Raw genomic sequence first — 19,249 nt, 5'->3', positions numbered from 1 at the left:
GTTAAAAGCAACCTGTCAACAGGTTTGTCCCATATGAGATAAGACCACCACCTTTCAGCCCTCATATACAACATTCTAATATGATGTTTATCTGACCCTGATCTAGCCTGCAAAACAGAAAAACACCTTTTATTATGCTCACCTGTGGGGCGGTGGGTGTCGCTGGTCCTGGTTCGGTGCCTCCTCTCTTCTTGCGATGCCATCCTCCTTCTGTGGTTCTTGTGGATGATGCGTTCTACATCATCCACACAGTCTCCCCGGCATAGCGCTCCCGCACAGGAATACTTCTCTGCCCTGACCAGGGCAAAGCAAAGTACTGCAGTGTGCATGCGCCGAGAAAAATCAAAGAGCCTCCGCATATGAGCATTGCGGTACTTTAGTCTGCCATAGGAGCGTAATGCCGGGGAACGCCATGTGGATGACATATAAGACGTCATCCACATGAAGCACAGAAGGAGGACGGCATCACAAGAAGAGAGGAGGCACCGGATCAAGACCACTAACGCCCATAGGACCGGACCGCCCCACAGGTGAGCATAATACAGTAAAAGGTGTTTTTCTTTTGTTGCAGGCCAGATCAGGGGAATATATACAGTATATCAGAATGCTGTATATGAGGGCTGACAGGTGGTGGTCTTATCTCATATGGGACAAACCTGGTGAACGGTTCCCTTTAAACATGATAAAACTCCCAGGGCATATCAGGCTGAAATTAGAGACCCATATTCATGAAATACTTTGATTAACAACCAGTGAGGCCAAGATTTGAGAATCCTGTCCGGTTGTCCCAACTAAATAAATGCTGTGAGCATCTTGAGTAAAGACCTGAAAAAAGGAAGAGGGAAATGAATAGGTAAATTTTGTAAAAGGATCTTGTGGAGGACATTCATTTTAGCTATAGAACATCTCCCAAACCAAGTAAAAGTGTTTTTTGTCCAAAAACTAATTTTTATGTATGCTCTAAAGAAGAGAAGAATACTTTATGCTGTATAACCATGCAAGGTCCTTAGATGAGAAGATGCCCAAGTATTCAATGGAGTCAACAGACTGTAAAGGAGTTGGAAAGCTCTGAAACCACTGAGATTGAGAAAGGGAGATGTTAAGGATTACTGACCTTTGATAGTGTCTTCTGAAATGTTACACCACAAGAAAATAAGGCCAGCACTACTATGTCAGATATAAAAGGCAAAATCCACAGGTCTCTGCATTAAAAATGGGTGGTGCTCTGTGTAAATCAGAGAAATACAACAAAATCCTTCATGAAGAGAGGTATATTCATGGTTCTTACCACACGAATCTTCATCCACTATTTCCATTTATTTACATAAGGCGCATACAGGATATAATATACGGGAGACAAATGTCAAATAAGAAATTTGTCTTTTGTATATTAGTTAAAGAGTGAGTGCCATAAATATACCTCTCTTCATGAAGGATTTTACTCAAATATGTCATAATGCCTCGTGTGTCTGTAATTTCATAACAAGTTAGGTAAAGATATTCTGGGTGAAATAAGGAAAAATAAAAGATCATCTGCATAGGCTGGCTCTTGATGTTTGATTTCTCCCAGAGGAACTCCCTTGAAAGTCTTGGTTATACTGTATATACGACATAGGAGGGGTTCTAGTGATAAAATGAGGACTATGGACACCCTCCGTGGGTACCATTTAATATGCCAAAAGAGGAACAGCAGCCCATTGACCTTCTGTAGATGGGGTAGAATATTGACTTTTTAAGTATTACAGTTTTTTCTCTTGTACTTGTAGCTTGCTTCACAGCATGCACAGTTCTCCTGTTCTCAAAGTGACCACTGATGGAGGAGCATGTGGCCAGACCTGCACCTCAGCCTCTTCTAATTTAGACTATCAGGCGGGCATCTTGGTGTGTGATCTCCACAGAACAATCATCCCAAGATCTAGGCACAATTATTTTCTGCCATGTGTGAACTTAATAGTAAGCAAGACATTTTCTTTAAATAAGAGTGGTTTTAACACACTAGATTTTTTTGGAAAAATGTAATTTTAATTTTTTGAGCCAAAGACACAAGAGTGTCCTCTAGGAAGGTACATTCCCTTTTTTTTAAAAAAAAAATCACCAAAAACTACAAGTCAGGACTTATTCGCACACATACTGTGGTTACATAGGTTGAAAAAAGACCTAGGTCCATCAAGTTCAACCTTTCTCGAGTTCCAAACATCAATATATTGGTCAGTATTTTGCAAAACTTCTGAAAGTTGTAAAAATTTGCTGTTTTTTTGTTAAATACACAGGAAAATAGTTTTGAAAAATATATTAAAATGCACATTTGCACCCAAATAAACACTGCAGGGTCACCAATCTCTGTACTGCTTTCTACGAAGTATCAGCTTAGGAAAATGTCTAACTCGTAGATGATTGTCTAATCTGGATACAGTTGTATCTAAGTATATACCAAAGTGCATGCAAGATGACACTATCCAATGATTAATCCTTACTGACATACAAGCGGAAACCCTTTCAACACTTGAGTGGTTGTGATTATCTCCTCTTCCTCTTTTAGTTATCACTTAATAGGTTATTATACTTCTCTATTATTACACTCTCAGTTACTCTTCAAACTAGATTGCACTTTATCCCATAGCACATCTCCAGGAGGATACAGTGTGACGTGCTGTGATTGTATAATTATACGTAGCTCATTAAAGAATGATTGCTAGAAAGTTTCCCTAAACAATAGAGAGGTAAGGTGTGCTACCTTGTAGAATTTACTGTAGATGTTGATGAGAACCCTGTAAATAATAAACTACATTGTATTGTTCATGTACTATCTATATCTAGCTGGTTAGAAGTAGTCTTGTGACTTCAGCAAATTATGGCAATTATTAAAGAGGATCTGTCAGCAGGTGAAAAGGGCCCAGTCTTTGCTCTAATTTTATTCTCGCTGCTCTAATGATTCAGGGACTATTTGTTTTATTTTTATTTAAATCTGCAATGCGGTTCTCGAGATTTGACCCTTTTTATTTAATGCAAATATTTATTTTAATGGATTTTTTTTTACCAAAGGGGGTGGCTCACAGGGTAATAATGCAGAGCAGCCTAAGGACCCCCAGATATTTTCCCAAGATTTATTACCTATTCACAGGTGGTAACTTTTGATCTCTAGGGATGCCAGTGTTAGACTCTCACCAATCCCCTTAAATGAAGATATCCATGCACTCCTGCATCCTACTCTATCACTTGACTGCAGTGAAGGTTGCTACCACTCCATACATACTCAGTGGGACATATGAAAACAGCTGGGCAAATTTTTAAATATCAGAATTAATACAACCACTCATACAGTGTAGTGGGAAAGAAACTGTCAGTGATGCAATATTCCATGCCAGCTAATCTTATAACTACACCTGGATTTATGGTGACTGGTTCTCTTTATTAAATCCTTTGTTTCCCCATTGCGTCATTCAGGAAGTTAGGAATGACACATAATGACAACACTTGCCCCTCACTAATAAGTGTTACTGACACTTTTGTAGTTTAACGCATGAACTCAGAGGCCTTTCAGTTACGTCATCCACTTACATATATACGTGATTTAGTGGGGAAAATGTGGGAGCATATTTATAATAGACTAGCACAAACCACTACAATAGCCATATTTCTTATAATTCCATATTCAGAATAAGCCTTTACCCTCCTAAAAATCAGCCACTGTTATGTACATTGCTTCAGATGTCTTGGCCGCACACTGCTGGTACCTGTGATTGAATCCCGGGGTGGTCACATGGATTGGGAAGCAATCAGAGGCTGGTGGGAAGCACAGGAACGGCAGTGCAAGAGAAGTACAGGATTTATTATAGCTGTTTGTAGTCTTATGCCATTTGCTACCTTTAAAGTCATTTTGGCCAATCCAGGAAAGCTCCTTTAAGTGGAAGTCAAGACATAGAAAAGTGTATACCTAAAAGTAATTGCAGATTTTTTTTCTTGCTTCATTAATGTCTCTTGTTGACCCTTACTTTGAAACTGATGGTTGCATATTTACGTATGAATCTCAGTTATCTCCATAAAAAACATCAATTTTTTCTGCACTCATTTGTAACATTACCTTGTTAGTACTCCTCCTTTGTAGCAGTACTCTATTTAATGATGAACACAGCATCCAGGAATAAAGACATATTAGTTAGACTAGCTGTACTAGTGTACAGACTACAATTTTGTTATCATACACTGGTCTCCTGACCCAAAATTACAGCCTCATATGTGCTTATGAGGATGTTAGTTTAGTTCAGGAGACCCGTAGCCAGTTTGGAAATCGCAGTCCCTTCCTAGACCATGAAATGCGGATGCATAAAGCTTGCCTAACACCATTTTTCGAAGACATATAGTTGGCGCTATATAAATAAAAATTATTATTATCATTATTATTTGTACTGATAATGTCTGTAAAGCGCTGTGGAATTAACGGAGTTAAATAAGTGAGTAAAATAAACAATAATAGTTTGTATCTTATTAATGATTTAATATTCATCTGTGACATTTTAGATGAAATTCAATTACCGTAAATCAAGGAAGCAGCATCCAGGCATATGGTTACTGACTTTTTCACATTATCACATTTTACCAAATGTACTATGCTTAATATATAAATCTACCTGTTGTCATATTATGCAGACAGATAACTTGGTCTTGGCTTAGAGACAATAATATGTAGGAGAATTGAGTCTGGAATGATAAAAAAAAAAATCTGTATGAATGAATGATATAAAAAATGTAATAAAAGAATGATAACATTCATTTACAAATGCATTCTGCGTGATAACAATTATGCTACCATTAGAGATGCCACATTCATTGAAAAATATGTAAAATAGTTCATAAAAAGTGCAGTATTTTTTCTTATTCTCTTCACATAGGAACAAAGGGCAAAACCCACATATACATTGTATATACATATTTCTTTTCCAAGTAGCACATTTTCGTTCTCACACACTAGTAATGACTAGTAAAGGTCTACAAATCTGGACACAGACAGGCCCACATAGTGTGTATCTATTAAGCATTGCCACATGTTTCACATACACATGGACTCAGGCGTATAGGGCTGACACATAGATCTGGGCTGTGCTGGTGTTTAGTTACTTACAGAATCTTGGCATCTAGGAGAGATAGTAGAGCTTGTTGCAGACACTGTCTGTGCCACCCCATGCAGTCCTAGTATGGAGATGAAGCTTCCTGAGCTGCACACAGCTACTCCTCCCCTGGGCTGATCTCTCCCTTTTCTACTCAGTTTTCCACTATCTATTCTTTAATTACTAGTACATTATATCTAGTAGGAGTACTAATGCACTGTATTATGTGTTCTTTTACCTTCTCAGTACTTTTATACCTAGCACTTGCATTTCCCAAAAACTTATTGCATCACTGGAATGTTGCCGATTGCATAATTTTGCAAGTGATATATTTAGCGGAGGCATGATTTTGCCTATGGCTGCTATAAAACCGGAAAATATAATCTTGGCAGAGTTTGTCTGCAAGAGTGTTTTCCTATAACTAAGCATCCTGTATAATTGTTAATAAACAATTATAAAAAAAATACCTGACATCAGGAGAAAACAGGAAATAAAGGTTACAGACAAGGCAAATGAACTGTATCGAATGAGTGAACGCACTGTATCAGAATACAGTGAAAAAAATCAGTTGAAACAATTTGTTGTGAAATATGTGTTTAGTTCAAATTGTTGTTTAAAATTGTACATGCTGGAAAAACATAAAAAATATACCTGCTAAATAGGATGCAATTTTTAAGCTAAATAATAAATACAAAACCTGTTTTATTAACTCAACCTGTTTTATTGGAAGAACCGTACTTAAAGATATACAAAATACATATAATACAAAGGGATAGTGAAACACAGGTCAGAGAAACATAGATAAGTTCAAGATGCCCAAAATACAATCACATTTATTAATGTGTATATAAGGTATGTACCAGATCAATATGAGAGGGGAGTAAAGTCACAAGTGGGGCGGTTTGGTATTTTCACTGTCTCACTATCCCTTTGTAGTATATGTATTTTGTATCTCTTTTGTATTTTATATCTTTTAATACGGTTCTTCCACTAAAGCATTACTTTCTAGTGACCCTTTTGTTCTGTTATGTGCATACTTTCCTCTATATGTTTTATATTTTTATATATTGATAGATCAGGCAATTATGAACGCGGCGATCCCAAATATGTGTATATTTTATTTTTTCTTATTGTTGTAGTTTGAATGGGGTGAATGGGGAGTGATTTGAAGTTTTATATATATTTTTTTTAAACTATTTTTTTTTTTACTTTTTACTTGCTTCAATAGTCTCCATGAGAGACTAGAAGCTGCAGTTGTCTGATCACCTCTGCTACATAGAGCAGTGCTGCAGCCCTGCTCTATGTAGCAGATATGTTCACTTGCTATGACCGCCGACCACTGGGCGGCGCTCATAGCTATCTGGCTATGGCAACCACAGGGGTTTCCTGCTGACCGCGGGTTGTCATGCCATCCCATCGGCGACCTGTGGTCATGTGACACGGGCGCCGATGGGAGGAGGTAATGATGCACTTTCTGCGTGTGCATTTTAAATGCCGCTGTCAGAGTTTGACATCGGCATTTAACATGTTAACAGCAGTGGGTAGATCGCGATTCCATCCGCGGCTGTTAGGGGCACATGTCAGCTGATCAGATCAGCTGTCATGTGCCAGAAAAGGGGCAGACTCGTTGCCGGACCATGCACCAAACAGGGGGGAGGCGTTCAATGAAGGACTATGTCCGTCATTGGACCTTAAGGGGTTAATTGTCAACAACTCTCAGTCGCCAATCGAGTAGTTGCGCTCCAGGGCAGAGAATGCCTTGGGAAGAAACCACAGGTCACCATACGGCCACAGGAGGACGTTTGGGTGAGAATTTCTCCATCCCTAGAAGATGAAGCATCTACCTCCAGAAAGAATTGCTTGTTCACTTTTGGTCAACTTAATACTGGAGCAGAGGAAAAGGCTTATTTCAGGGAGAGAAAAGCATTCTCAGCCTTTGGAGTCCATACCTTCCGATCAGCACCCTTACAGATCATAGGCGAGATGAGAGTGGTCCGGGACGAAAAATGCGGAATTAATTTTCAGCAATAATTGGTGAATCCAATGAATCGCTGGATAGCTTTCATGCCAGCAGGGCGCGACCACTCAAGGATGGAAGACACCTTCTCCAGATCCATGTCCAGGCCTGTGTCCAAGATGATATAACCTAGGAAAGTTAGAGGAGATTGTTAAAACACACATATCTCAAATTTAGCGTAGAGGCGATTCTCTCTGACTTGCTGCAGGACTTGGCAAACGTTTCTCTTTTGAAAGGGCAGATCTTTAGAGAAGACCAAGATATTGTCCAGGTAAACTACGACACAAATATAGAGGAGGTCACAAAAGATGTCGTTCACCAATTTTTGGAAGACAGCTGGGGCATTTCTGAGCACAGACGGCATAACTCATAATGACCGTCCCAGGTGTTGAAAACCGTCTTCCATTCATCTCCTCAGAGTATCCAGATTAGATTGCATGCTCCTCGCAGATCCAGCTTGGTAAAAATCCTCGCACCTCGGTCGAACAACTCTGGGATCAACTGTAAAGGTACCTTCACACTGAACAACTTAACAACGATAATGATAGCGATCCGTGACGTTGCAGCGTCCTGGATAGCGACATCGTTGTGTTTGACACGCAGCAGCGATCAGGATCCTGCTGTGACATCGTTGGTCGGAGCTAGAAGGCCAGCACCTTATTTGGTCGCTGATCACCCGCTGACATCGCTGAATCGGTGTGTGTGACGCGGATTCAGCGATGTCTTCACTGGTAACCAGGGTAAACATTGGGTTACTAAGCACAGGGCCTCGCTTAGTAACCCGATATTTACCCTGGATACCATTGTAAATGTAAAAAAAAACAAACACTACATACTTACATTCCGGTGTCTGTCGGGTCCCCCGGCGTCCGCTTCCCTGCACTGTGTAAGCACCGGCCGGCCGCAAAGCAGAGCACAGCGGTGACGTCACCGCTCTGCTTTAGGGCCGGCGCTTACAAGGTGCAGGGAAGCGGACGCCGGGGGACCCGACAGACACCGGAATGTAAGTATGTAGTGTTTGGTTTTTTTTACATTTACACTGGTAACCAGGGTAAACATCGGGTTACTAAGCGCGGCCCTGCGCTTAGTAACCCGATGTTTACCCTGGTTACCCGGGGACTTCGGCATCGTTGGTCGCTGGAGAGCTGTCTGTGTGACAGCTCTCCAGCGACCACACAACGACGAAACAGCGACGCTGCAGCGATCGGCATCGTTGTCTATATCGCTGCAGTGTCGCTTAATGTGACGGTACCTTAAGGCAGTGATTTTCAACCTTATTTGAGCCGTGGCACACTTTTTATACTTAAAAATTCCCGGGGCACACCACCAACCAAAATGGCACAAAATGACACTAAAACAGTACATATTCTACATATAGTTAATAATATAGATTCTAAATGTATTTATACTCACTCAGTGTGAAACCTGGGCCTGTTTCGATAAACACAAAAGGGATATCCTGGCAGGAATGGTGGAAAGACACACACGAAGCTCTTCCTCAACAGTTCTCATTCTCTCCCTGTTTTTAGTTTTTATCGCAGTCAAGCTTGAGAAGCCCAGCTCACATAGATATGTGGTCGAAAATGGGAGCAATGTCAAAATAGCTTTGTTGGCCAGAATGGGGAACTCCTTGGCAACAGATAACCAAAAACTGTCCAAAGGAAGATCAGCAAACTTTAGCTTTAAACCGCGATCTTGCTTCAGTTCAATGAGTTCCTCTTGCTCCTTAAAGTCATGTCCTTTCCAGCAACGGATAATGAGCTGTATGGGTCCCTAACCCAGTCAAGGCATTCTGTGAAGGTTGAAGAGAAATAAAACGATAACTTCTCCTCAAGAGTTTTCAAATGTCTGCCAATCACCTCGCACATTGCAGCAGTGTTGTCATCATGCAGTTTCTCGGTGAGCAGGAACATCTGAAGGTTGCCACCCTGCACATGTTGCTGCCAGAGCTGCAACTTTAAACGGAATCCGTTCATTTTATCAGTGCTTGTAAGCAGGTTTTCATTTCGGCCTTGCATCCGTGTGTTTAGTTCATTCATATATTGAAATATATCAGCCAGGTATGGCAGCTTTGCACACCACTCATCACTTGCAAGCAGCTTTGAATAATCGGACCTCTCGTTTGTCAGAAATATTTTAAGTTCCTCTCGCTACTCATACACACGGGCCAGCACTTTGCCGCGTGACAGCCACCTGACCTCCGTGTGGAGCAATAAGATTTTATGTTCCGCTCCCATTTCTGTACACAAAGACGCAAATAAGCGACATCTCAAAGGTCGCGTCTTCACAAAGTTCACTATGCGCACAACATCATCCAACACGGGAGCTAGATCTGCTGGTAAGGTCTTTGCAACGAGGGCCTCACGGTGCAAGAAACAGTGGGTAACAAGAACATCTGGGTTTCTTTCTTTAACCCTACTTACAAAGCCTTTGATGCGCCCGACCATGGCTGCGGCTCCATCAGGGCAGACACCTGTGCAGTTTTCCCATGTAAGCCCACTTTTATCAAGATATTCCGATGTGACCTGGAATATTACCTCTCCTGTTGATTTTTCTGGCAGTGCCTTGCAAAATAGGAAGTTTTCTCTAATGGCTTCTCCATCCACAAAACGCACATTGGCCAACAGCTGACAATGTCCACTGATAGGCCGGAGACACACTGCTGCGAGATACGGCCGAGTCTCGCTTGTTAAAAGCAAGCTGTGGCACCTGCACTCCGGAGCGGAGCATGCAGCTCCATGTATTGCTATGCAGCTGCACGCTCCGCTCTGGAGTGCAGGTGCCACAGCTTGCTTTTAACCAGCGAGACTCGGCCGTATCTCGCAGCAGTGTGTCTCCGGCCATATCCGTCGACTCAAGTTGCAAGGCAAATTTCTTACTGATCCGCACCTTTTCCAAAACAACTGTTTCAATGTCCGCAGACATGTCATCAATCCGTCTGGCAATTGTGTTATCAGAGAGAGGCACTTTAGCTATCTCTTTGGCTGCGTCAGGGCCAAGCATCTCATTTACAATAGCTTTACAAGCTGGCAGTATAAGGGTATGTGCACACGTCCGGATTTCTTGCAGAAATTTCCTGAAGAAAACCGGAAATTTTCTGCAAGAAATCCGCATTTTTTTTTTGCGTTTTTTTCGCGTTTTTTTTAGCATTCTGCAAGCGTAATTAGCTTGCAGAATGCTAAAGTTTTCCAAGCGATCTGTAGCATCACTTGGAAAACTGACTGACAGGTTGGTCACACTTGTCAAACATACTGTTTGACAAGTGTGACCAACTTTTTACTATAGATGCAGCTTATGCAGCATCTATAGTAAAAGATAGAATGTTTAAAAATAATTAAAAAAATAAAAAAAATGGTTATACTCACCCAGACATCTCATCAGCGGCGTCCGTGACGTCATCGGCAGGTCCTTCACCGCAAAGCAGCTATAGGAACCGAAGCGGCAGCATGCAGCGGTGAGGCGGGAAGACATCGAGGGTGAGTATAGGACTATTTTTTATTTTAATTCTTCTTTTTTTACCAATTATATGGTGCCCAGTGCGTGGAGGAGAGTCTCCTCTCCTCCACCCTGGGTACCAACCGCACATAATCTGCTTACTTCCCGCATGGTGTGCACAGCCCCGTGCGGGAAGTAAGCAGATCAATGGACTCCTAGGTGTGCGGAATCCTCGCAATTCCGCATTTTTAATGAACATGTTGCTTTTTTTTCCGCGATGCGATTTTTTCGCGGAAAAAATCGCAACATTTGCACAAAAAATGCGGAATACACTGTAAATAATAGGAGGCATATGTTAGCGGTTTTTTCGCGTTTTTATCACGTTTTTATAGCGAAAAAACGCGAAAAAACCGCGAAAAATCCTGAACGTGTGCACATGGCCTTAATGTTTCTGCCACAGTGTGTGACTTTTTTGATTTAGCTATGAGTTCAGCAACAATGTAGCTAGCTTTGAGGGCTCTCTCATTTACCTTTGTGCTTTTTCTCAAAAAAGTTGCCCCTTTCTCATTGTTTGTACGTAAGCGTAATACTCCATCGGCTTGTTTTGAACGGAAGGGTGTTTCGTTTGGAGATGGCGTTTAAGCTTGCTTGGCACCATGGCGCTATTGGATAGCTTCTCACCACACACCAAGCACAGTGGTGTTGGTGCTGTCGCATCCCCAGTGAAAGTAAATCCAAATGAAAGATAGCTTTCACTGTATTGCCTTGAGCTCACCGTCTTGTCTTTTTTCTTTTGTCGACCTCTCATACTAGGGCCTTCATCTGGGTTAGAATTGTGTCCAGGGTCCTGTTCGGCATTTGCCTTTTCCATTCTCAAATAATTCTCCATCACTGCTGAGATAGTGTGCGCAGCCACACACTAAAATAGAAGAGTATTACATTATCTGCCACACTTAAAGGACCTCTGCCAGGTACTAAAAGTACCAGCTCATATGCTGAGTATTCTGCCAACAGTTCATATACTCAGGCAAAAGCTCATATAGTCAGCAACAGCTCATTAACTGTTAATGAGCTGTTGCTGACTTAATGATTATACACAGCATTATTGGCGGGCATTACCTTGGCGGCGGGCAAATGCGAGAGTCTCTCCGCTCTCAGGATGACGCGCCGGCCTCGGTGACGTCATTAAGTCGCGCGAGCGTTCAAAGCTCGCACATGTGTTATTCCGTGACTGCGCATCGCTGCGCATTGCCGGGGAACAAAACAATGGGGGCACCATAGTTTGGGGAACTTTCCCCGCGGCACACCCGACCATGTGTCGCGGCACACTAGTGTGCCGCGGAACACTGGTTGAAAATCACTGCCTTAAGGGATATTTGTACTTATCTGTAATTTGATTGAGACCCCTAAGGTAAGAGAAAAAAAAAGATGCATAAACACAGGGATCACCATACAATATTAAATGTTTTATTTGTATATAAACATGCCTAAACATATTAAAAACATTTAAAATCTAACAAATAGCCTATGCCCACTTTGAGGCTATGGCTAACCTCCTATCTCTGATCAATACAGTAGTGCAATTTTCTAATCGACAATAATAATAGAGCCTGTTAATCAAATAAGCATAAAGCACTGTGACTGGCACCCAGTATAGAGACTGTGTAGCAAATAAAAGTCCTTCCCTAAGGGTACTGTCACACAGTGCCATTTTGATCGCTACGACGGCACGATCCGTGACGTCGCAGCAATCGTATGATTATCGCTCCAGCATCGTAGACTGCGGTCACACGTTGCAATCACGGCGCTGGAGCGATGCCGAAGTCCCTGGGTAACCAGGGTAAACATCGGGTAACTAAGCGCAGGGCCGCGCTTAGTAACCCGATGTTTACCGTGGTTACCAGCGTAAACGTAAAAAAACCAAACCGTACATACTCACATTCCGGTGTCTGTCCCCCGGCGTTCTGCTTCTCTCCACTGTGTAAGCAGCAGAGCCGGAAAGCACAGCGGTGACGTCAGACGTCACCGCTGTGCTCGCTTTCCGGCTGGCCGGCGCTCACAGTGCAGAGAAGCTGAGACGCCAGAGGACAGACACCGGAATGTAAGTATGTACTGTTTGTTTTTTTTTACTTTTACGCTGGTAACCACGGTAAACATCGGGTTACTAAGCGCGGCCCTGCGCTTAGTTACCCGATGTTTACCCTGGTTACAAGCGAACACATCGCTGGATCGCTGTCACACACAACGATCCAGCGATGTCAGCGGGAGATCCAGCGACGAAAGAAAGTTCCATACGATCTGCTACGACGTACGATTCTCAGCAGGATCCCTGATCGCTGCTGCGTGTCAGACACAGCGATATCGTATGGATATCGCTGGAACGTCACGGATCGTACGGTCGTAGCGATCAAAGTGTGACTGTGTGACGGTACCCTAAGGTTGTAATGGCAAACAAATAGTCACACATAAGTACAATTAATGTAATTAAAGTGCTGTGCAGTACAAAATATTGGATTTAATAGTCACTATAATATGCATGTAATAAAAGCCAAAATAGTCATACAGATATACAAGTACAATCATAAAGGGCTAATAGCCACTAACTATATGCAGCATCTGACACTGTGAATGCTTCAAAGCCTGCAAACAGGATCTCTACATACAGAATGGCAATATCTTACTCAAAGTCTCTGAATGAATGAATGAACATGTTTATGCATGTTTCTTTTTTCTTGTTACATTATGGTTTGTTTTGACATGCTACATGTAGATCTCTTTCATAGGAAGGTGCCCTCCTTTTCATTTTTGTGTATCCGATTGAGGCCCCTATAATCAATGCAAGGTTGGAGAGTCCTGTCCTTTTTCTTAACAAAGAAAAAGCTGGTTGCAGCTGGTGAAGAAGACTTTCCCTTGCCAAATACGGCCTCCTGGAGGTGAGGTTGCTGGTAGCAGATCTATAGGGCAGTCGTATGGCTTATGTGGAGGTAATGTCTCTACTGCTTTCTTGTCGAAGACGTCAGCATAAGACCAGAAGGCATATGGTAATCCCAACAGGAAAGATGATGCTGCCATCAGCCGGACCGGTCTTACAGGTACAAGACACTTCTCATGACAAGATTGTCCCCAATGAAGCACCTCTCCCGATTTCCAGTCAAGGATGAGTTTATGCATGCGGAGCCATGGAAGACCCAGGAGAAGCAGATGAGACAGGCTAGGAAGCACGTATAAGGCAATTTTCTCAGTAGGCAGCATTCCTATCTGAAGTTCTGCTTGATCAGTGACCACCTAAATGGCTTCAGATAAGGGCCTCCCAAAGACAGATGATACCAACAATGGATTCTGGAGTTGTCGAACAGGGATCTGGTAGTGATCTACCACTGCCTGCTGAATGAAGTTCCCTGCCGCATCGGAATCCAAATACGCAGAGTAAACGAATCGGGAACCTTCACTAGTCACAGATATGGTCAGGATCAACAGCGGAGGAGAATTACTCTCCCCCAGGGTAGCCTCTCTTACTGGCCCAAGGCTTGGGTGTTTCCTAGCTTCTTGGAACAAGAGAGAATTAAATGACCGGTTTCTCCAAAATAGAAGCACAAGCCCTTGGCACAATGGATCTCCTGCCGTTGTTCAGCCAGGTCCACGTTGTCGACTTGCATAGGTTCAAGAGATGCTGTGGGTGTGGGAGGATGAGGAGAGAGCGGCCTTTGGAAGTACGGGGCCCGACAAAGGGGTTTTCTTTCAAGCACCATTTATTGAGAACCGGAGGTTGATTCGGATAGCCAGGGAAACTAGATCATCCAGTGAAGTAGGAATGTCTCGGCCTGCTAACTCATCCTTGATCCTTCTGGACAATCCGTCCAAGAAGGCAGCTACCAGTGCTTCATTGTTCCAGCCAAGTTCTGTGGTTGTGGTCCAGAGAGGGCCTGGACCTACGTGCTGTGCGAGGCCTTGGGAGGAGACAGAGACAGCAGGGACCGGAGCCACATAGAGTTGAGTAAACATAATAGTGTCCCTGCTGAGAGGAGGAAGGGGACTCATGCAGAGGCACCAGCGCTGTCCTAACAACAAGACTCTTTTGAAAATTAGTCTTCATGTATGTTTGCGCCCACTGCAGCTGTTTCTGCTTGTGAGTACTATGAAGAATATGGAGCGATTTAACGTCCTGCCAATCAACTGTATCACATCCGGTCTGAGATTACAATCCTCCTTGAAAATGTGAAGCTGAAACAGGACACCTTGCTCAGCAAGTGGCCCAGCCTCCTCATCTTCAAAGGGAAAAACTCCCACCCCCACTTAGCTTGTACCAAGAACTTCCTGACAGGATGACCCCCGCGAAGCCCACGCTGTGTAACGGCTTCATTCAAGTTCCCCAGTTAGATGGGAATTTCATAACGAGATTATGGAGTTATCGTACATTCCAGCTGTATACTGGTTACTTTTTCTAGATTTCGGGAACGGGCCAAATGCCTGCCAGGATCTCGATCCACTGTAGCACCGCAGGGTGCTAGAATGGTTATTTGAAGCCAGGTAGCGAAGCTGTGTTTGGTCTCCAAGCTTAGCGGGTACCCAGCCAGATCTGACGGGCCAAAACCACCACCCTATGACCTTTGAGAAGTTATGATCCATCATAGGCTTTGGAGTTTCAGCTATAAAAAAAAACAGGGGAGGAGGGACTAGGACCATCCCATGGACTGGAAAGGGTGTGACTGACCAAGGGGTTAAATGGTCGTGTAACGCCGTGTGTGACTGCCTCTTTCTTGTTGTTCACTTCTAAGGGGGGGTCACAATGTGTATCTTGTTGGAAGTAATTGGAAATAGCTGGAACCATACAGGTTTAGCTCCAAGACCAAACATCATGCTTGTGTACTACCACTTGTATTTTCATATCTGACCATTGTATGTGTATAACCATTGTGTATATAGTGTTTTGTCTAGTGTGCCCTTAAGGCAAATAAATATACAATGGGTACAGAAAGTATTCCGACCCCTTTACATTTTTCACTCTGTTTCATTGCAGCCATTTGGTTAATTCAAAAAAGTTCATTTTTTTCACATTGATGTACACTTCACCCCATCTTGACAAAAAAAAACAGAAATGTAAAAATTTTTTGCAAATTTATAAAAAAAACCAAACTGAAATATCACATGGTCATAAGTATTCAGACCCTTTGCTCAGTATTGAGTAGAAGCTCCCTTTTGAGCTAGTACAGCCATGAGTCTTCTTGGGAATGATGCAACAAGTTTTTCACACCTGGATTTGGGGATCCTCTGCCATTCTTCCTTGCAGATCCTATCCAGTTCCGTCGGGTTGGTTGGTGAACGTTGGTGGACAGCCATTTTCAGGTCTCTCCAGAGATTCTCAATCGGGTTTAGGTCAGGGCTCTGGCTGGGCCAGTCAAGAATGGTCATAGAGTTGTTCCGAAGCCACTCCTTTGTTATTTTATCTGTGTGCTTAGGGTCATTGTCTTGTTGGAAGATTAAACTTTGGCCAAGTCTGAGGTCCACAACACTCTGGAAGAGGTTTTCATCCAGGATATCGCTGTACTTGGCCGCATTCATGTTTCCTTCAATGACAACCAGTTGTCCTGTCCCTGCAGCTCGAAAACACCCCCATAGCATGATGCTGCCACCACGTTTCACTGTTGGGATTGTATTGGGCAGGTGATGAGCAGTGCCTGGTTTTCTCCACACTTACCGCTTAGAATTATCACCAAAAAGGTCTATCTTCGTCTCATCAGACAAGAGAATCTTATTTCTCATAGTCTGGGAGTCCTTCATGTGTTTTTTAGCAAACTCTATGAGGGCTTTCATATGTCTTGCATTGAGGAGAGACTTCTGGCCACTCTGCCATAAAGGCCTGACTGGTGGAGGGCTGCAGTGATAGTTGACTTTGTGGAACTTTCTCCCATCTCACTATTGCATCTCTGGAGCTCAGCCACAATTTTACCACTAACATGAAGTACAATATGTCACGAAAAAAACAATCTCAGAATCAGTGGGATACGTTGAAGCGTTCTAGAGCTATAACCTCATAAAGCGGTCAGAATTGTAAAAATTGGCTTTGTCATTAAGTACCAACTTGGTTATGTCACTAAGGGGTTAAAAAAATCCAGAAAATCACATAGTATGATTTTTACATAATTAATTTGAATTTATTGCATGAAATATGTATTTGATACAATAGAAGAATAAAACTTAATATTTTGCGCAGAAATCTTTGTTTGCAGTTACAGAGGTCAGACAATTCCTGTAGTTCTTGACCAAGTTTTCACACACTGCAGCAGCGATTTTGGCCTACTCCTTCATACATATCTTCCCCAGATCTTTCAGGTTTTGGAGCTGTCGCTGGGCAACATTGAGTTTCAGCTCCCTCCAAAGATTTTCTATTGGGTTCAGGTCTGGAGACTGGCTAGGCCACTCCAGGACCTTGAAATACTTCTTACGGAGCCGCTCCTTAGTTGCCTTGGCTGTGTTTCAGGTCATTGTCATGCTGGAAGACGTTGGGGTTGGAGACGCAGCTGCCATTCAGGGCTTGTGTGGTTTATAACCTTGTAAAACATATGCACTAGCATTGAATGTAGTGCGGTTTCAACCTTTAGCATGCCATTTGCTCATGACATGGTTCTGTTTGTTGAGTCTGCTTTAACCATTCATGTAATGATTGTACTATTTAATATCTGTAGCAATATTTTAAATTATATGCACTGAGACATTTTATTGCAGTTTGGTTGTGACCTACGCACAGATTCACATGTACATTGATTTAACTCTGCCTATACTGAAACATAATACTTTAGTCTCTTTTCAACTGCTTATGATCCTGTGGACACATATACAGTACCTTCATTTATATGCAGTAAATTGCCCAGCGGTTTACTATTAACCATTGATATAAAGTTTGTGCGAATTAGAAGATTACCCTGACCATACTGTAATAAAAAGCAGTTGTATACATGAACTACATATGCTATGTCTCTTTGTTTGACACGAGGCATCTGTTTTAATTGATTAATTTTCTTATGATTTATTAATAAAATATTGTCTATTGTTTTATAATTGTGTATACACTCCTTGTTCCTGGGTTTCCTATCTCGGTTCTGTTTTCCATGTCATTATACGGAATGTGAACTTTTGTTGCAAAGGTTTTCTATGGACTAATATGTATGTTACAATATAAATATATAGATATGTTAGATGTAAATGCCAAAGGAAAAAAGAAGATTTTGGGTTCTTACCATAAAATCTCTTTCTCGGAGTCTTCATTGGGGGACACAGGAAATCATGGGTGTATGCTGCTGCCACTAGGAGGTTGACACTATGCAAATAAAAAAATGTTAGCTCCTCCTCAGTAGTGTACACCCCACCGACCGGGCCAAGCTGGTCAGTAAGTGTCAAAGCAGTAGGAGAAGCAACCTGAAAAGGAACACAGCCTGGTCCAACAGAATCATTAGAAAAAAAGGGGCTAGAAAGACGAGAAAGAATGCAGGAAAATGTTTGCCACCAGAGGCGAGCTCCCCCAAAGACACATGGGAAGCCATTAGGAATCAAGGAAGTGTGCACTCCCCACGAGAAAAAAACGAACCAATGAAAAGAGAAACTGGTTTCCCTGAAAGGAAAACAGAGAACCTGCCTCAAGGGGGTCGAGTGACAACTAGGCTCTGGAACCAACCCAGGGAGGAGAGAAAGGGGAAAATAAAAGGGGGATTCCCTACGTAGATCGTAATTACGCCTTGACTGGAGGAACCAGAGTTTGGATGATGTGGTTCACTAGCAGGCCGTAAAAAGGACGGGAACAGTTACATTGAAATAACAAGGAAAGACTTAAGAGAATGCTACTGTGCACCTGCTGGAGCAAACGCTGAGTACGTACTTAAGGGAATCTCTATAGCACCCTGGATCTCTTCGGAGTGATGTAAGCAGTTTTCCATCAACAAATGGCTCTGAAAAAAAACAAACAAAGAACTGTCTGAAGAGACAACCCCTTGCCTGTCGAAGAAGTTAGAACATAGACTACCCTGGACGACTCAGCAGACTCAGATCAATGAAGAAGCTAAACTCAAGCGTACTGGGAAGAGGATGGTCATAAGGACTAAGAAAATAGTAGTCTAGATAGGCATTGGAAGGCACATTAGCATCGGAGCCGTCGAACCCAAACAGAGAGATAGGCACTGTCCTACTACGAACAAAAAGAACTTTTGAGGAAAAAGTCCCTGAAAAGCTGGAGAGTGCCACACCACACATGGGAGGAGACCAGCAAACTCCAGGGAAAATTGAGGAGCACATAGCATCCAAGAGAAAACCTGACCGACGAAAGGAACAACATTCAGTATGATGTCATGGGCGACCTTCATCCATCCTGGACCATCTGGGATGGGGAGCAAGGATCCTCACGTGTGGTCCTATTTACCTTGATAGGAGCCACAACACCGCCGATGATAACGGTGAAAATAAGGATCTGATTCTCGCCAAAGTAAGAAACCAGTTTTTGCTATGCTACTCATCGGATCCAGGCCTGGAGCAGCCCTCGTACAATGGTTGATGCTTGTGCAGAGTAAGATCTAACTCTTGTCAGATGGGGGACCGCTCAGAAATCAAATCCCAGAACCGATAGGCTCTTGCGTTCAAGGCTTTATCGGGTGTCTATAAGAAAGAAGAGGTAAGTACTGACAAACAAACAGAGAGCTCGAGTGTC

At 42.7% G+C, this 19,249-nt stretch overlaps 1 protein-coding gene across 3 annotated transcripts in view; it reads right to left on the bottom strand.

Moving 5' to 3' along the window:
* NRG4 (neuregulin 4) overlaps nucleotides 1-19,249 on the bottom strand; it is a 59,399-nt gene that overhangs the window by 14,353 nt on the left and 25,797 nt on the right. For 2 of the 3 annotated variants that reach the window (XM_077264261.1, XM_077264262.1), the window contains exons 7-9: nucleotides 17,793-17,872; nucleotides 7,055-7,251; nucleotides 4,629-4,698 (exon numbers count right to left, since the gene is read on the bottom strand). In XM_077264261.1, the coding sequence (XP_077120376.1) occupies nucleotides 4,629-4,698; nucleotides 7,055-7,081 (97 nt within the window). In that variant the 5' untranslated portion in view covers nucleotides 7,082-7,251; nucleotides 17,793-17,872. Of the gene's footprint in view, nucleotides 1-4,628; nucleotides 4,699-5,119; nucleotides 5,277-7,054; nucleotides 7,252-17,792; nucleotides 17,873-19,249 lie in introns of those variants that run through there. The other variant, XM_077264263.1, reaches the window with a different exon arrangement.

The sequence above is a fragment of the Ranitomeya variabilis genome, chromosome 5 (assembly GCF_051348905.1).
Source record: "Ranitomeya variabilis isolate aRanVar5 chromosome 5, aRanVar5.hap1, whole genome shotgun sequence".
Lineage (NCBI taxonomy): Eukaryota > Metazoa > Chordata > Amphibia > Anura > Dendrobatidae > Ranitomeya > Ranitomeya variabilis.
This window is presented reverse-complemented; position numbering and strand designations above follow the sequence as displayed.